General features: G+C 40.9%; 1 protein-coding gene across 11 annotated transcripts in view; it reads right to left on the bottom strand.

The window, feature by feature from the left end:
* The window catches only part of ptprda (protein tyrosine phosphatase receptor type Da), a 622,540-nt gene that overhangs the window by 342,238 nt on the left and 260,111 nt on the right, over positions 1-20,191 (bottom strand). For all 11 annotated transcript variants that reach the window (XM_078570553.1, XM_078570552.1, XM_078570557.1 and 8 more), the window contains exon 3: positions 11,226-11,371. In XM_078570553.1, coding sequence (XP_078426679.1) covers positions 11,226-11,371 — 146 coding nt within the window. The remainder of the gene's footprint in view (positions 1-11,225; positions 11,372-20,191) is intronic.

Genomic DNA, 20,191 nt, shown 5'->3' with positions numbered 1-20,191 from the left:
TCATCGCTGCAATTTTCCAGCCCTGGCAACATCCTTGTAAATCTCCTCTGCACTCTCTCCAGAGCAATTATGTTCTCCTTGTAATGTGGCGACCAGAACAGTACACAAAATTCCAGCTGTGGCCTAACCAGCATTTTATAAGTTCCACCATTACATCCCTGCTTTTGTATTCTATACCTCGTATAATAAAGGAAGGCATTCCATAGGCCTTCTTTACCACCTGTCCTGCTACCTTCAGGGACCCGTGAACATGCACTCCAAGGTTTCTCTCTTCCTCTCCCCCTCTCAATATCCTCCCATTTATTGAGTATTCCCTTGCTTTGTTTGCCCTCTCCAATTGCAAACAAAGCATTACCTCACACTTCTCCGGACTGAATTCCACTTGCCACGCAACCAAACCATTGATATCATTCCGGAGTCCACAGCTATTCTCTTCACTGTCAACTACACAGCCAAGTTTTGTGTCATCTGCAAATGTCCCAATCATGCTTCCAACAATTAATTCCAAATCATTAACATATACCACAAACAGCAAGGGACCCAACACTGAACCCTGTGGAATGCCACTGGAAGCCGCTTTCCATTTACTAAAATATCCGTCAATCATTACCCTTTGTTTCCTGTCACTGAGCAACTTTTGGATCCAACCCACCACATTCCCCTGTATCCCATGAGCTTTTACTTTTCGGACCAGTCTGCTATGTGGAACCTTGTTAAATGCCTTACTAAAATCAGTTACAGTTCAGTTGGCAACACTCTCGCCTCTGAGTCACAAGGTTCCAGGTTCAAGTGCACCTCCATGGCTTGAGTACAAAAATCAAGGCTGACGCTCCTATGCAGTATTGAGGGTGCACTATACTATCGGAAGTGCCATCTTTCATAAGAACATAAATAGGAGCAGGACTAAGCCATTTGACCAAAAGCCTGCCCCACCTTCCAATAAGATCACGGCTGATCTGATTTTGGTCTTAGCTCCACTTTCCTACTGTGCAACACCCGCAACACCCACAACCCCCAATCTACCGCACCAACCACACCCCCCCCCCCCCCCCCCACCCCCCTAACCCTTGACTCCCTTGTGGGTCAAAAATCTCCCTAACTTATCCTTGAATATATTAATATATATTTCAGATGAGACATTAAACAAAAGCCCCACTTGACTGCTTGGGTGGATGTAAAAAATCCCAGGTATCGTTTCAAAGAAGAAAGAATTCCCAGTGTACTGGCCAATGGGCTCTCACTCAACAAAAAAGGAAACAGATTATCTGGTCATTAACACATTGCTGTTTGTGGGAGTTTGCTGTGTGCATTTAAAGCTACTGCGTTTCCTACATTAAAACAGTGAGTGCAGTGGTAAAAAGTATTAATTGGCTGCGAAGCATTTTGAGATGTCTGATGGTCGTAAAAAGTGCAAGTCTTTCTTTCCAGAAAATTAATGAATGCGTGACAGGTGCTTCACATCACTTGTGAGAAATGCCACCTCAAGTAATGTGCTTGAAACTAACCAGGTAGTGGTCAATGCCTCTCGTCCAACAATTTCCTGCTTGGTAACTGATGCATCCAGGGTCTTGTTTCCATAGGGAATAAAGATACTGATGACATGTTTTAATGTTCTTCTTTTTTGAGTGTCATAGAGAGTCTTTCACAGATCTATAATCACATATTTTGTTATGAGGTAAATGGAGAAAGCTAGAATTCCAGAAAAGAAACATTTGTATTTTTGTAACACCTTTCACAGCTCAAAACGTTGCAAAGTGCTTCACAACCAATGAAGTACTCTTAAAGTGGAACCACCATTGTAATTTTATTGTGAATAGCAAGGCCTCACAAACTGCAATGAAATGAATGACCAGTTAAATCTTTGTTTTCATCATGTTGGGTAGGTCAGTTGGAATTCTCCTGCTCTTTGGACAATGCCACTGGACCTTTTGTGTCCACCAGGGAAGGAAGACAAAGCCTCGGCTTTCTGTCTCATGCAAGAGGTGGCACATTTTATGCTGCGGGAGAATCAGCCTAGGTTGTGCGCTCAAATTTTTGGAAGGAGGCTTGAAATGCTAACCATCTGAATCAGAGGCAAAGTATTATCACTGAGCCAAGGCTGACAATGGAATAATAATGCTGTGGCTCAAATGAAACTTCATCAGGAGTTTGGATGGTACAGCTCTAACTTCATGTAAAATCAGGTAAGGATGTTACGTACATATGACTCTTCTTCAGAGCCTCAGAATGCAAACTCAAAATGTTAACTGTTTCTCTCTCCAAAGATGCTGTCAGACCTGCTGAGCTTTCCCAGCATTTCCAGTTTTTATTTCATTTCCAGCATCCACAGTATTTTGCTTTTATATAAGAATGTTATGTTTATTTCATGAGAGGAGATCTTTAAGTCAAGTTAAGATGATCCACTGATGTAAGTAAGTGTAGCCAAGTTTTACTGATTGAACTAATTAAGTGAGATTACAACTGTTGCCCTACATATTCACTCATTGTGAAATGAAAATATGTAACTGGCCTCCACTTACCAAGTTTTTTCACTTTTGACCCCCAAAGATTTTGATAAGCATATGTGCGAGAGATGTGAATGAGTACCTCGCAGCCATTCAATGGCCTGATGAAAAATTAAATCAGGCGGGAAAAGGGCATCCAAGGTCCCACCAGATTTCCCTCTGTCATTAGCCCATGTAACCTGAAAGAAACAGGTAGCTGGGAATTGAAAATCCTTCCTGGTAACTTTATGCACATTCTTGCTTGAACTGAGTGCCAGTTAACAAAGTGGAACAGCTGACTGCAGCAGCTGGAGGCTTCTTCCATCATGAGATGGGTGCAGAGAGGCACAAGCTTGCTCGTGATTATAATTGAAGTGGCAGTGAGCAGATATCCTGCTTTGTTACGTTCATGATAAATATTATTCATAATTTATGATTTCATGAGATTCCATTGGACTGAGACCAGGTCTGGTCAGCAATGTCACTTCTGACAGGTAGGCAATGAATGAGCCACAGCTTAGTATTTCTGTTGAAAGCTGAAAGGATAACTTCATGACAAGTCTCTGGACCTAGGGCTGCAGTGCAGAACCTAGAGTGATTCATTTGTCTTGTTATAAATTGTATCTCTCTTGCTCCCTTACTCTTTCAGCCCTCTGACTCCTACCATAATGAAATTCTGCAAGAATGGCAGCAGCCACACTCTCCAGACGCATGGTTAACTTGTCTGGAGAAAATATGACTCCAAGTCTACTTCAGAGAAAAAGTGCAAAGAGTGCAGTGCATATAGTGCACCTAGCAGAAAAAGTACAAGTGACTGCTGGCAGCACCTACCTAGGCCTTAATTGGCCTTTATGGGCAGTGAGTGTTAAACAAATGACAGAATGTCAATGTTAATAACTTCTGCTTTCACAAGGATATACTGTCATCATTAGTTTCCTGGTATTCTGCCCCTTTTTAACCCCAAACTCCACTAGTAGTGGCAGCAAGAAACATAATACCTTGAGAGGTGGAGACTAATGAGTGTAGCACTTGGAGGATTGAAACTGGACATGGTTTCACAGCTGGCTGGGAGATTCTTTTCCTCATTACAAAGATAATCCTGTTGAAATACTTCACAAGAACTCATTATATCTATCATCAAATCAAAATCTTGTACAAAGCCTGACGATGAAATTGGTGTGGGGAACACTCCTAAGATACTGTGGCACTTCCTGTGATCTTCTTAACGTCCCCACACCTGGGCTGCATTACTTGATCCCTTGTTCTGCTAAGGAGTTTTTTTGTTAAAAGTCCTGAGCATTCATGCATTCATGAAAGCAAGTGATGCTCCAGATGCTTCAATTACTTCATCATCCACAGAGATGTTTTGATTGTCACTTGTAGAATACTTCAGAAGGCTTATGGTCTAAGCAGTAGGTATAATGCTGATTATCACCAACAGTTATTATTAATAATAGTTAAAGATGCTAATCTTCTTCTGGTTGCTATAATTGGTCTCAGAGCACAAAAGAGTAAAAGCCACATTGATAAAGGAATTCAGAGAGTCATTTATGGCACAGAGAAGGCCAGTTAGCCCAATGAGTCGATGCCCTCTCTCCATATTGCAATCTAATCAGTCCAATTACCTTGTAGCCCTGCAATTTTATTTTCATCAAGTACCCATCCAATTTCCTTTTGAAATCATTGAATGTTTCTGCCTTTCACCACCCTTCCAGGGATAGCGAGTTCCAGGTCATTACCACTCGCTGTGTAAAAAATATTCACTCTCACATCCCAGCTGCATCTCTTGCTCAAAGCCTTAAATCTGTATCCCCTAATCTTTGTACCATCAGCTAATGGGAAAAATTTTTTCCTGGTCTTCCATTTTCAGACCTGTCATAATCTTGCACACCTCTTTTAAATCTCCACTCAATCTCATTTGCTCCATTTGAGGAGAACGACCCCAGTTTCTTCAACCTAACCTTGTAGCTAAAATCCCTCTTCCCTTGAACACTCTGGTAAATCCTCTCTGCACCCTCTCAAGGACCCTCGCATCCTTGCTAAAGTGTGGTGACCAGAACTGGATGCAATACTCTAGTTTTGGCCAAACCAGAATGGTCCAGCATAACTTTCCTTCTTTTGTACCCAGCACCTCCATTTATGAAGTCCAAGATCCCGCCTGCTTTGTTGACTGCTCACTCAATATATCCTCCCAACTTCAAAGATGGATGAACATGCACTCCAGGTCTCTCTGTTCCTGAACATGCTTTAGAACTGTGTCATTGGGCGGAATCGTCCGTGCCCGCTGGCATTGGGCATGCTCGACGATGTGAGCTGACAGTATGGCGAGAAGATCAAAAATCAGTTTCACAACATCATGAAACCAGTTTGCGATCATCCACTCGGCCTGTGAATGGCAGGCCATGTTTCCCGCCATCGGACATGGGGAACCTCATTGTAATACATCTGCATATCATTATAAGGCTAGCCTGCTGGACTCATCCCCCCACCCCGCCCACTGGATTGTCCACCCGCGTTGGCGTACAATTACACATAAGTGACATGCACCTGGCGAGCTGTACTTTGCTCGGGACTTTGATGTTTGTTTGCCTAACTTGCTTCAGTCAGCACTCTCAGTCAACAGCACCAGGCTTCGCAGACAGCAACACATCACTTTTAGGGGGGCTCATGGGGGGTCTCTACCTACCAGACCAGCCATAAGGCTGGTGTGGCTTTTCAATGGCTGCAGGGCTAGCACTTGCTTGGGGAAGGGGGAGAAGTGGCCTCAGATAATGGAAAAGACTGCAAGGTGAGAGCTGTACTGAGGATACAGTGTTTGTGTGGGGGCACAAGTTGATCTGTGCAAGTGGCCTCAAGGTGGTGAGGACTGAGGAGGCAGTTTCCAGAGCAGATTAGGCCAGATGAAGATGTGAGGGTGCGTGCATGTGAGAGAATGAGTGGTGATGTTCCTTGTGCTGGCAATGCGTGAGATGCCAATGAATGTGTGATGGGCTTGAGTGTGTGAGTTTAGAGTGAGGAGGTAGTTGCCTTACCCTGGCAGCACGGATAAGATCATTCATCCTCTTTCTGCATTGGATGGCCAACCTCTTCTGTGCAGCACTGGCACTGATCACCACTGCCATCGCCTACCAAGTCAGAATGGTAATGTTGCTGCCCCTCCTGCAGCCAAAGCGGGGGTAGAGAACATCACGGTAGGCTTCCACAGCATCCAAAAGGCACTAAACCTGGGGGCTGCAGACTTCTTGCCTTTCACAGCCATGCTTATTTGCAGCAGTCCTAGGCTGGAAGCACTGAGAGGTATGTACTTGGCTATACTTTAAATGCGGCACCCAGCATGATAAAGCGGCGAGGTAACAGCATGGCTGGTGAATCACGAGCCTGCCTGCCATGGAAACGGCATGTTTTCCAAGAATGCATAATTAATGCAGCGGGTTTGGGATGATACAGAGTGAGAAGCCGCCATTGCGGCCGGTGGGTAAAACATTGTTTTACCCGCCCACTACTGCACTTAGTGCAAATCTGGGACGATTCCGCCCATTTAGTCCATCTTGGCTACCCCTTCTGCCAAAATGCATCATCTCACATTTCTCTGTATTAAATTTCATTTGCCATTTGTCTGCCCATTCTGCTAGCCTATGTTCTGTTGCAATTGATTTGTATTATCCTCACTCTCCGCCACTCCTCCAAATTTTGAAATTTTACTCTCTATATAAATATATATATACACGTTATATACAGATACACTGTCTACCATCCTCCTTTCTGAAAAATAACCATTTACTATGGCTCACTGTTTACTGTCCTTAAGCCAATTTTCTATCCAAACTGACGCTGGCCCTCGAATTCCATTATTTCATAGGGTAGAAAAAGTTACGCAATTTTTCTGATGTAGAAATCAAGATTAAGAGACCATAATATTGAAAGTAAAGCTAGGCCACTGAGGAATGAAATCAAGATGCACTTCTCCACACAAAGCTTAGTGAAAATCTAGAACTCTTTCCCCCAAATGTCTCAAGATGTTGAGTCATCTTTAACACTGAGATGAAAGATTTCGGTTAGGTAAGAGTATCAAGAGATTTTGGAATAAAGGTAAGTAAACGGAGTTGAGGGACAAATCAGACATGACCAGAGTGAATGGTGGAACATCACCTGATACCTGAACAACACCAGAGTTGATGATGCAAATTCTAATGAATCATACAAATGAACAATTGGCTTTTTGACTACTTTAAATTCTGTCCTTTTCCCTCTTCAAAGTCATGGCTTTCTTTGAAATACAGTCTCACAAGTACTTGTAACGCTGGTATATTGCCTAAGTACCCATTCTTCACACAAAATCTAAATAGTGACTGTCAACAATAATTGGACCATGAAAGGTATCACAGCTAAGCCTAATTCTTTTCACGCCCGACATCCATTTTACATTTACTTTCCAGTTGGAGGGTCACTGGATGGCAGTCAGGAGCGGGAACTCTTGCTGGTATTTCCCCATGGTGGACAGAGGACAATTGTAGCTACCTGGCTGAGTTCTGCTAACTCAGCACAGGCTGAGATCAAGGTTGAATCATTCTAGTTAATGCAAACTCTTAAATGGATAGGGCATCCAGAAAAAGAATTGTCTTGCAACCTGGCCCAGAATGTAAGAGATAACACAAAAAACTGAGACTCTGCTTTAAGGAAAGCAAATACATCTATTTTATCAATTACGCATGAAGCTTTGGATGGGAACATATCATTAGCAAGTAAAATGTTGAGTTATCTAAATGATTTCTACTGATCAAACAGTGTAAAATGTATGACACATTATACAGGGCTACAGCAAATGTTCTTGTTGAACAAATGATTCCATTAATAGATATGCATTACATCAAGAAACTATCAGAAGCTAATTTAAATTTTTTTTCAGCAAACATGAAACACTTCCTTTCAGAATCATATACCTTTAAACTACGTGAGGTAAATTTATATAATCCAGTGCTACTGGCACAAAGCTCTCTGAGATGGGGGGGCGGTGGGGGGAGGTTTTGGGAATTTGGACAGTACACCCTATAGGTTAATGCTACATGTTTTTCTATATTTACGAAACACAGATGTATCAACTTCAGTTGCGCACAAGGGGAAAAGCATATGGTTTCACATATCAAGTTCAAAGCACTTGTGAACTTCTGAAATTACCTCCTTAAAAGTAATCATTTGCCTCAAATGAATTCTTCACTGTTATTCTTATATACATATATTTAAGGGATATTTCATCTGTTCACTATTTGTAGTAAATCATAAACAGGTTCTTTACACCAATGTCAGAATAATGAAGCATTTTGTTTAAGTTTTGCTATGGCATTGGGTTCTTCAATTCTGTCATCTGTATATACATGTTAAGGCTCTAGTTTATTCATAACACAATGTTTGCAACAATTAGACACTTTGTCTTACCCGACTATCCAAGGAAGGGGAGAAGCCAAGTAGACATTTAATTCCATTACAAACATCTTTTGGATTGGTTTGAATGATGTTTGATAGGCAACTTTTTTTTTTGCGTTTAACAAATTGATTTACATCTGCTTGGCTCCAGTGGTTCTCTGGAAAGAATTTCTCAGCTAGACTAGTTCAAATCGGAAATACATATGTGAAACCCACAAAGTGTGATAGGTCAGATAACTTCATGAGCAGTGTGAAAAGGAAAAAGTCCAATGTAAGAAGGCATGATTTAGTGTAGCAGTTGCAAGTATTAGTTACTCTCTACCAACTCAGGAACTACTTAATTTAATAACCACTTATTACAACTGTTAACTTTTTCCTTTCCTTGTTAGTAAACTTATTTGGTAATTAAAGCCTTGATCACAGGCTGGTGATGTTTTACCCCCTCCTGATGTCAAGAAAGGTCACACAGAGGACACATGATGAAATCAGTAAAGCTGAACAAACTGGTTAGATATTTCTGTCCAATCCCTTGGCAAATTAATAAACTTATCTGTCATTCTTTAAGATATAGGTCAGATTTTCACAGAATTGAGAAAGCTCCATGCATCTTTAAAAATGGCGGGTGGAACCTAGATGCAGACACTCCACCCCATTTCCAAAAGCTCCAATGTTTGCTGGCAAGGGAAGGGGGCGAGCTGGGGTGGGGCATGGCTCACACAGGCAAAAAACCTGAACTCAGCAGAACTATTTGAACTTAACGCCGAGTTCAAACAAACCTTATATTTAAAGTTGCAGGGCCCTTAACCCACTGTGTGGGAGTCACAAATTGATAGAGTAGATGTAAACACCTTTGAAGGGCAAATACAGTCTGTTGAAGTGCCATAACATGAAGTTATTTTTTAAATCACCTGCAGTTTAAACACGAGAAACAAACAGCCTGAAAACTGTCAGCGAGAGTTTTTTTTTAAATCCTCTGTTGGACAGATTTGATTGACAGGTCATCTGGTGTAGGTTAGAAAAAGGAGTATTACCATCTGGCCATGCCAGATTCAATAGAGTTCTTTGGTGACATTTATGCAAGGGCTATTATTATGTTGTTATGAATGCTTGACTGAGTTTCAAAATCTACAATTATCTCAGCAGGGCGTTCTGAACTCAAATTGATTGCCAGTTTAAAGATGCTATGAAAGGATTAACTGTCTTTGGTGTAGCATCTAAATAGAAGTGTTTTAGTTTTTTAATAAGATATTAACCACTGAGGAGATTTAAAAGCTTTGAATGGGTTTCTTGAATGGAAATTGTTTTCACTATCAAGTGTGTAGGAGTGAGCTCCACAGGTTCCTGAGGTCTGGCCATGGTGGATACTATTTGAGTGGCTATGGAGCTGGCATGGGGTATGAGGGGGAACGGGGGGGAGGGGGGGGGAACGAAGGGCATGCGTTGACGTGGAGGTGTCATGGGATGTGAGGGGGCATTAGTTGGCATGGAGATGGCTTGGCAGTGGCATGGAGGTGTGAGTGGTGAGGGTTAGAGGGCCTAACAGCTTTAAAAACAACGGGGGCAAAGTCCCAGCAGACCTAGGCAGGACTTCTAACCAGCCTACCTCAGCATTCACTGGCCACATGGCTGCCTAAGATCTGCTTCTGGGGTTGGTGGGCTTCACTTGATCCCGTCCCCACCTCCCCTGAGTGAAAGGGGGCCCTTTAAACTGAGTGAGTATGCCGAGTCAGGAAATTTCTCAACTCGAGCTATCCGCCTTGGTTGTGAACTCAAAAACTAGAAAAACAATGGCAACAGAAGGCAGAGGCAAGAGAGAGATAACACCTTCAAGCTCTTGAAACCCATGAAAAAGGTTGTTTTGACAGGGTGTTCAGCAAGTAAGGCATTATTTTTATAAAAACAAAAAACTACTGCGGATGCTGGAAATCCAAAACAAAAACAGAATTACCTGGAAAAACTTAGCAGGTCTGGCAGCATCGGCAGAGAAGAAAAGATTTGATGTTTCGAGTCCTCATGACCCTTCAGCAGAACTGGGTAAAGTTAGGAGAGGGGTGAAATATAAGCTGGTTTAAGGTGGGGAGAGAGAAGTCGGGGGGGTGGGGGGTAGTAGGGACAAGCAAGCAGTGATAGGAGCAGATAATCAAAAGATGTCACAGACAAAGGAACAAAGACGTGTTAAAGACGTATTATCTAAGAGAATGTGCTAATTAAGAATGGATGGCAGGACACTCAAGGTACAGCTCTAGTGGGGGTGGGGTGGAAAGACTGACAGGGCATTACAGATTTAAAAATAATAGAAATAGGTGGGAAAAGAAAAATCTATATAAGTTATTGGAAAAAACAAAAGGGAGGGGAAAGAAACGGAAAGGGGGTGGGGATGGGGGAGGGAGTTCAAGATCTAAAGTTGTTGAATTCAATATTCAGCCCGGAAGGCTGTAAAGTGCCTAGTCGGAAGATGAGGTGCTGTTCCTCCAGTTTGCGTTGGGCTTCACTGGAACAATGCAACAAGCCAAGGACAGACATGTGGGCAAGAGAGCAGGGTGGAGTGTTAAAATGGCAAGCGACAGGGAGGTTTGGGTCTTTCTTGCGGACAGACCACAGGTGTTCTGCAAAGCGGTCGCCCAGTTTACGTTCGGTCTCTCCAATGTAGAGGAGACCGCATTGGGAGCAACGAATGCAGTAGATTAAGTTAGGGGAAATGCAAGTGAAATGCTGCTTCACTTGAAAGGAGTGTTTGGGCCCTTGGACGGTGAGGAGAGAGGAAGTGAAGGGGCAGGTGTTGCATCTTCTGCGTGGGCACGGGGAGGTGCATTATTTTATTTAGTTTAACAAGCAAAAGCTGCAAGTTTACCTAGCTTTCAAGATCATAAAAAGTGATCCACGGTGGTGAGCCCCCAAAAAACCCAGAGTAAAAGTGTAGGGTCGGAGGGGCGAGGCGGTGGGGAGGGAGGGGGGCGGTTTTATGTTTGTGGTGAAATTGCAGAAATGTAACAATGAGTTTACACTCCCAGTGAATAGGCAAAATCTCCGCTTCAGAATTTGGAAGGTTTCAAAAACTAGACATCAACTCAAGAGTCATCACATCAGCCAACTGATCATCTAACAATTAAAGTAATATATTAATATTAACATAAATAAATGAGACAAGTTCAAATTCCAATTCTGGACACTCCAATTTACAGATTGGTGATCCTTAACACCTTTAAGCACCTCCAACACACTTTAACAGGGCACTAATGAAAACAAAAAAAGAAATTAAATAGGAGATTTACAATGGTAACCTTAGAGTATTTTCCTGGTGAGAAAATATGGATGTAATACCTCAAATCGCTGAGAGCTGACTTTCTTTCCCTTTTTAGACCATACAATTTTAGGCCTCGGTTCTCCTGAGGTTTGGCAGATAAATGACGCAACCCCTCCCGAGACTCCCGTCTGGTCAATGGGAGTTCTTGTAAACTTTGGTGGTGCTATAAAAAGAAAGAAAAGTAATAAATCACATTCCTGAATAATTTAAGTCTCAGTTGCTAGGCAATGCGACATTTCATTAAACAGATTTAAGTGTAGTATCACCAGTCTAGTAGATTTGTGGGAACCTTTCCAGCAGTAATATAACTTCACATCCATGAAAGCAAATGCATTTATTAGGTTTAGTGGGGATGCTTTCTCTGGGTATGCAATCTGAAGCAGGGAACGCAGGGAGAGATGGTTCAAAGTGCTAAATTATGGGGTAATCTAGATGAAACGTTGCTGTCCACCAATATTAGAACCTCTTCAATTTAAAGCAGTTTCAAAGTTAAGTTGAGTTAATGTTGTGGATTTTCCACCCAACTGCACTCTCAGAAATAGGAAACTCCAAAAAAAGGGATGTTGAATCCCACAATTTATATTTTATTCCTTACGGGCTGGCACACTGCATGTGCACATTAACTCAAGTTAAATTTAGATGCAAAAGGCTGCAGAGCAAAAACGTTGGATTAATTCAAGATCCAGATGGATCGTTATGAAGAAGAACTGAATCATGGGGGGTAATTTTAACCTAACCACTCAACAGGAAACTCCCAGATTCAGATCAACCACCCACTTTACACCCACCACATTAGAATTAAAATTGGGTGGGATACAAACTGAGTGGCTGACCTGATCCAGTCTGTTTTCAACCAAGTGGTTTAGGTTATAATAACTCCAATTCAGTCCCTTCATCACATCAACTAACTGGATCTTATCTGGCTCCCTTATCTGAGTGGCGGAGTCACAGACTCAGTGTTTAGTAGATTTGCAATCCTGTTGGGAACAGTAAAGGAGCTGTATTTATTTGCATACATTCCAAGTACAGGCTCAAGGAGCCTTGTTACCTGGTATCCTAACTAAATAAGCAACAGTATGAAAAACAGCAAAACGTTTTTATAGTCAACACTTCAGCACAATGTCAGCACATGTTCCAACCGAATCAGATAGTAAACTCTCTATTTACTGTATTTCAGGCAAAGACATATGCAGCAATGTGTGGTATCAATCTTGTGCTCTTCCTTGATGAAAGATGAAGTAATGAGGCTAGACTGCAATACCTATTTGACTGTGCTAAGGAATAGGTATTAAAAACAAGACAGGGGTGACAATAGCTGATGAAGTTAGTCAGCTGTGCATTTGGTGTGAAGAATGTGTTCACCAATACCTCAGTTGGTGCTAAAACCACAACTTGAGTGACAATGCTGACACCAACAAGGTGCTCACAATTTGTTTACACAGTGGCTAAAAATGTTATAATATTAACCATATGTGTCAAAGCTATTGGAAAAATAAACTCAACAGGACAAGGACATCGTAAACCAGCTTTAAGACTGCACTACAAAAAAATTTTATATTTTGCCCAAAAGTTTAAAAACAAATTTATTTTAGAATGGTAACCATGTTTATTAAACACATCTTTCTACATCTGAATATTTAATTTTTCTGTCCACATCTTTTGTATGATAATGTCAGTTTATTTTCTCAGCTCAGTTTCTTCCCTTGTCGCCTGGTCATCCACCAACTCCAGCTGAGAAGTCCACAAACTTCTTCCAGTACAATATTTATGTTGGTCTGATCTGATTAGCGAGAACTTCCTAACAGCACAGTGGGTGTGCCTACACTAGATGCGCTGCAGCGGTTCAAGAAGGTGACTCACCTCCTTCTCGAGGGCAATTAGAAATGAGCAACAAATGCCAGCCTTGCCCACGATGCCATGACGGGGCCAGAAAATCTTGGCCTATGTTTCTTTTATGCCTTTCTCCCCTAACCCACCAACTATGTACCAGATTTGGCCTCCGATTAGCACTTCTCCATAACAGTGTAGTTCGACTTAAGTAATTTGCAGTGTGGCACATTTCTGTCTCATCTTGCTGTATTATGGGGCCATCTGATGCTTCAATATATTGCACGTCATATAACTGTTTTCATATGTACTCTTTATTTTCTTCTTTAACTGCATTAACTTTGATAAAATAATTACTCAAGTGCCCCTGGAATTGTGACCCATCCCTGAACTTCAGTTGTTGGACTGTAGCAATAAATAGCTAGTGTCTAGATATTAGCATGGGAGTGTTGAAAGACTGCTGGCAGCTATTTATAACCTTCCCTGACAACTGCAGCACTTGATCCAACAAAGTGTAAGGGAGAAATCTCGCACAGTACATTACCCACTGCTACCCATCAACATGTGAAACCCCCTGGTGCCTGTGAATTAGTCAGATGTGATAGGTTACAAGGCATCACATGATAAGGCATCTGAGTGTTTAACCTTTTGATTGGTCAACTTCTTTCTGTTCAGGGAGAAATGCAACAAAAGACATATCGTGTGACTGGGAATAGAAACAAACAATGTGTGCTTTGTCTCCAAACTCAAAACACAGACTATTTCTCATGGGGACTTTAAGCTAGATTTTCATCCACTTATAGTCAATGGTCAGCAAATGGAGCCTAATTCACTTCAGTAAAAGTGGGCCTGATAACAATCCTCTCAGGATTAACCTAAAACATATCCTTTTGATGCAGCATATTTAGTTTATAACCCCATTTTTACATCCTATAGAAAGCTTCTGTTCATTGGCGAATCAGGAACAACCCAGCTGAAGTCTTGCTTTAGATAGGAAGAACCTTAATCAATTACCACCTCTTAATGTTAATTAAAACTTCAATTAAAGGATAAAGCTGAGTCAGCTTTCTGCAAATCTTCATATTGTGGAATCTTTAGTGCTGGAAGCAATTACACCAACTTAGTAGAGTGGCTTTTGTTAAGTGCCTCCAGAGGCAGTGGCCATTCTTTTTTTTTGGCCACTGATGGGCTAATCAATGTGGTTTTCCAACTTTAGCCTGAACAGATCCTTTCCAGGCACAAAGAAAGGCTGGGCAGTCAGAGCTTACAATTTACAGCACACATGAATGGTGCAAGATTTAAATACAGACAATTTCAAATCACCTGGTAAACGTTGTTGATTCTGGTAGTTCCAATGGTAGCCAACTGGTGGCATCATAGTATCTGACAGCTATTCAGCCCGTCAGGCCTGTGCTGACTCTTTGAAAGAGTTATCTAATTTTTCACACTCGCCCACTTTTTGCCCATTGCCAATTGTTAATGAGTATGTTGTAAATATCAGCTGAACTGCTCTTTTATACCTAACATCGTGGTTTTCAAGTAGGGGAAAAATTATTTCCTGTAATATGTAACATAGTTAGTGCTTCATGCTACACACTAATGTTCACAATGACATTACCTTACAGCAGATAGCGAAGTTAATTGGCTGTGTGATTATCCTTGTAAACTTTACTAGAAACTAGCTGAAAATCTGGGGAAATGTAACTCCAATAGGGTAACTGCTAACATTGAGGGAAACCGAACTACAATAAAAATGGGGCATTTTTGGGGTGGTGGGTGGTGTGGCAGGGTAAGTCTCTCTCCTATCGTCTCATCTTACTCCTGTTCTTCATGGTGCACAAGATGGCCACAGATAGTTTTGAACTACAAAAACCTCATATTAATAATGATATTCCATACTTTCCCCAATTTCCCCCCAGTAAGGAGGAAGAGAGATTTCAACAGAGTCAAAGTAGGGTTGGCTTTGGAAGAATCTTACACTACAAAGAATCCCCATCACTAATCACACAATGTCAAGACTCCACTGGAACTTCTTTAGATGATATAATCCAAGATTACTTTATATCTTTGTTTTAAAATTTCGACTGGCACAGACCAGTGCGGCTGAATGGACTGTCTCTTTGTTGTAAATTCTGTCAGTTAATGGCTGCAAGGCAACAAGAAAGTAAGAAAACTAAAAAAATACACATACGCACGATCCCAAATTATAGTTCCTCAAATTGATAGTTGAGGATTTACTGTGTTTAACTTTCAAAAGAGCTAAAATTCAGAGAACCTCATCACTGACAGCAATCAAAGGGTGAGATACATCACATAGTGAAGGAGTAACAGTCAGCAAACAGCTGGTTGCAGAGTAGCAGAGACCAGTGATTCATCATAGGGATCTGTATTGCAAAGGTTAAGTTGATCCTTACATTGACCAGCATTGTGTAATTGTTCACATGCATTACAGTAGTTTTTCAATGGAGAAAGTACTAAAATGCAGTGAAAAATGTTACAAAATGTGCTGTCAGCCGGTGCTGTCATCTTTAGTACTATGATTTAAATGGAGTGGCAGCTCTAACTGATTTTCATACTTGGAAAAATCTAACCACTGGGTCCCGTCCATTGATTGACATGCACTTTACTATGAAATTGAAATAAGCACCTTCTTTCCATCTTAGAGAGTTCTCTGTTGTTTGGATAGCAATGGCCATTATGAATGCTTGGCTAAGTTTTGAGTGCTAATGGTTTTCAGCACAGTAGGTATTCCATTCATCTGGGAATGAATGACAGTTTTAAGGGATGGTAATAACTGTTTGTGCCTTGGATACAGTTTCTAGTTTGTTGACACAAGCTCATAGGAATACAACTGTTACAAGGCTTTTTTTGGCATGGCAGAATGCAAATTTTTCTTGGTATGAATGATAGTATGTTTGATGGAGACTTTTATTAGATGTTGAGAGTCTCCCCTCTACCCACGCCCCCCCACCCCACAAAGGGATGTAAAATATTTTCCTCTGATATTATATAGAATCTGAGGTCTGTGCATAGAAAGTATTGGATGAGTGGCTATGGAGGATACATGGAGATGCATGGAGTGGCTGAAAGATTGGTGGGGGAATCAAGGGATGAGGCTTAAGAGGCCTTTAACTAATTTTAGGAGCCATGCTGCTGTCACCAAATACTGAGGCAGGCTTTCTCAACAGCCCTGCTCCACACCCCTCCTGAACCCCAACCTGAACCCTGCAGGAAAAGACAAAAATCCCAGGCAAAGTCACACATCAGTTAGGAGTGCAGTTTGCGAGCCATAAAATGGCCCAACTCGTAAAACACACTCCCAAGAGGAAAATTCAGCCCATCATCCTAAATTGAATTTGCAGATCAGTTTCAGACTTTTCCATTTCATGCAGCAAATTCCTGATGCTGTTGCTTTCAAAATTACACTCTTTATATATTTCTGTTCAATTATAAATGACCAAGTTTATTTTCCACAAATATACAAGATACAGGAAGATGTGGCTGGGCAGTGACAGTGGATTTACCTATTGTCGCTGTACTGGAGACAAAGTGATGGGTTTGACACTAACAGCACCAGGTGTTACATTATACTGAGACAATTGAATTGATGGCTTACAGACAGAGCACCACATACATTTTGAAGCTCTGATTCATGTAGCGCAGTAAAGAAAAACCCTTGACATCGCACTCATAGATAGCAATATAAACAGAAAGTGCTGGAAAAACTCAGCAAGTCTGGCAGCATCTGTGGACACAGAAACAGAGCTAACATTTCGACTTCAATAGTCATATTGGATTCAAAACGTTAACTCTGTTTCTCTCTCCACAGATGCTGCCATATCTGCTGAGTCTTTCCAGCGCTTTCTTTTTATCTTAGGTCTCCAGCATCCACAGTATTTTGCTTTTGCATACAGATAGCAAACTTGAAGAGAAAATCAATCCCTTCCTATCCAGGAAAGGCAATGATAACTGGCATTCATATGGTTTCACTCCAGCGTGACACAGTTTATTCTCAGAGAATGTTTCAAGATGAACCACTTTGCAATAAAACCACTATTAAAAAGTTACCCATTTTAATCAAATTTCCCCCACTTAGAGGAAGCTGTCAGTGCCGAAATCTGACTTGTATGTAGAACAAAGTAAGACAAAGTGCATCAAAGCTTCCAAATAAAATGTGATCATTGGAAAAGTTGGTGCGTCAGGTAAAATATGAAAGCGAATAGAAAATGTTGAAAATACTCAGGATGCTTCTGGACCTGCAGAGTGTTTTCAGTATTTTCTTTTTCTCTCTCAGGTTTTCAGCAACTGCAGTATTTCACTCTTGTATTACATAAATCAGGAATGTGGATTGACTGCAGAGACCTCTGACTTTGAAAAAAAATGACCAGTAGACACAAAGTGACAAGAAGACATGAAGCTGAAGATTTGTTTGGGAAGAATTTGCACTCAAGCTGCAAGATGTCATGAATGCTGAATGAAACATTGTCCAGTTTCAGCACAAGGCATGTATGGCACTATTAAAACACAGCTGTGCACAATTTGGCTGCCGTGTTTCCTGTAGTACAACAGTGAATACACTTCAAAAATATTTAATTGGCTATAAAGCACGTTGGGACATCCAATGGTTATAAATGCGCTATACAAATGCAAAATTTTTGTTTTCTGTAATGACCCTCAGGGCTGTCAGAGTGCAAAGGCTATAAATACATTAATCTAGATTCAGTCCAGGTCTTGGTGGTGAGATGACATTGTTCAATGTGTCACCTGGTTCCTACCATGAAGACACAATTCGAGTTCATTCTTTCAGTTTGTAAGGAAGACATATTGGTTCAGGTCCATCGTTCAGCTCACAGTTTGTCAGATGCTGTTAGACACCAGATTCAAAACCAGCTGTTCCTGAAACCTATACACAGCTCTCGAAATAAACAATCTGTCTGGCCTTTAACTAATATTGTAGTAGATGAGGTTGCCAGGACATGGAGGTGCGTTTTGTTTAGCCTGATAAGATTATCTCCTGAGCAAAAACATTTCTTTACAAGAAAAGAAAAATAATAATTACATAGAGACAACTCGTGCCAGTATTTTCACTCCCTATATTACATTGCTGGAACACGCAAAATAATTCTATAATTAAAATGTTGAACATGAAGATTATGCAGATCAATAATGAAATAGAATGAATTAAAACAGTGCCCGGTGCATAGACATCTGGATGTGTAACTGTGTATGATATGCACAATTTGTAAACGAGAGCAGATGCTGGATGTAAGTGACCAATTGGGAGTGAGCCAGAAGAAAACGTGGAAAGTTTTTTTGTTGGGCATCACAACAGCACATATTATCAAAAATCTTGTACCTGTGAATATACAAACAGACTCTGTACCCTTCAGTCAATCAGGTCAAAACAATGCCTTGTTAAAACAGCACCATTCATAATGGTCAAATGTTGGAGCAAATACTGTTCTTTAGATCACTCTGAAATACTCCCGAAAGTGCCTGAATATTGCTGTAAATGCTGCCCTTTACAACTTTTGAATGTTGGTATAAATGCCACCCTTGGCAAGGTCCATGGCTCTAAATGGCACTGTACCTAAACATTGTTGTAAGGAATCGTTTATTATTGTGTCAGCATTTTGTTGTGAAGCAGTCTCAAGTGAAAACATGTTCACTGCAAATTCTAGCACTTCACAGCCCTTACATTCTGAAGGCAACTAAATTTGTGTCCCTAGTCATGTAATATGTCAGCTGCCTGTCCCAAATATTTATCTACCTCTCAACACTCTACCAGGCTTTTTAAAAATGGTAAAAATTTCACATTCATCATGCTGCTGAACTTTTAGCATGCACATCACTTCAAAAATCCCCAATGGTGAAGGGAATGACAGTTGTATCACACATATAATTTTTGTAACACTATATTGCTTTACTGGTGCAACAATAAGACATTGATCCCTAACTGTCATATGGTCTCCGTGACCAAGTAAGTACCTCTGGCCCAATTTAATAGCACGTGCAATAAGTTAATTGCCTTGGAAGTAGTTTCTGTGATGCAGCTGTGATTCAGAATCATACTTAGTCTTTTTCTAATGCAATTTGCATTTGTTTGCTATATTAGGAATACCTAATATTCCTAATATAGGAAAATATAAAATGCACTCAAGCTCTGAGACCTGACAACACAATTGGTAACCAGTGAACAAAGATGCAAGATAATTGGCAAAAACATAGATGAGGTGAGAAGAACTGCACAGCGAGTCATGAGGATATGGAACACACTGTCGGGAAGGTTGACAGAAGGAAGCAGATTCGATAATAACTTTCAAAAGTAAATTGGATCAATAATCGAAGGGGAGAAAATCTCAGGGCAATGGGGAAATACAGCTGGATGAAAGAGCTGGCACAGGCATGAGGGTCTCTTTCTGTGCTTTATCATCATACAATTCTATCTGTGCCTATATCGCTTATTTGCCGATTTGTTCTCTTTGAATCTAGTAGGCCTGATCAATTCGTAATGTCCAAAACATGCCAGCCAATTTGTGCACAATAAACTCCCACAAACAGCATTGTGGTAATAATCATATTATTTGTTTTATGTGATGTTGATTGAGGGATAAATATTGGCCAAGACCTCCAGGGTAACTCTGCTCTTCTTTGAAATGGTGCCATGGGACCTCTTACATCCACCCAAGCTGGCAGATGTGACCTCAGTTTAATATCTCATTCAAAAGATAAACCTCCAATGGTGCAGTGCTCCCTCAGTACGACAGTATTCATTTTGCACTCAAGCCCCGGAATGGGACTTCAATCCAAAGCACTGTGACTAAGAGATGAGACTGCTATCAATTGAGCCACAACGAACAGATATTACTATTCCTACCAGTAAAAAGTTCACTTGCATTCCGTTCAAGATCTATTCAGGTAGCTAAGCCATAAAATTGGCTCACGTGTTCACACAATTTACAGGGACGTACTTAGCAAATAATCACAACTTCAGATGGAAGTACTCTGCACAAGACTTAATTTAAGCAAATGTAAAACATAGAAGCAGTCAGTTTTGCCCATCTGGCTTAATTTGGCATTTTTTTTACACACAAAAACATTGATTGTTTTATTTAATTTCTGCCTGGAGTGGAAATGCAGATTTCAAAGCATGTTG

The sequence above is a fragment of the Cetorhinus maximus genome, chromosome 2, assembly GCF_964194155.1.
Source record: "Cetorhinus maximus chromosome 2, sCetMax3.hap1.1, whole genome shotgun sequence".
Taxonomy (NCBI): domain Eukaryota; kingdom Metazoa; phylum Chordata; class Chondrichthyes; order Lamniformes; family Cetorhinidae; genus Cetorhinus; species Cetorhinus maximus.
Note: the sequence above shows the minus strand (reverse complement) of the source record. Positions and strands in the feature narration are given on the sequence as shown.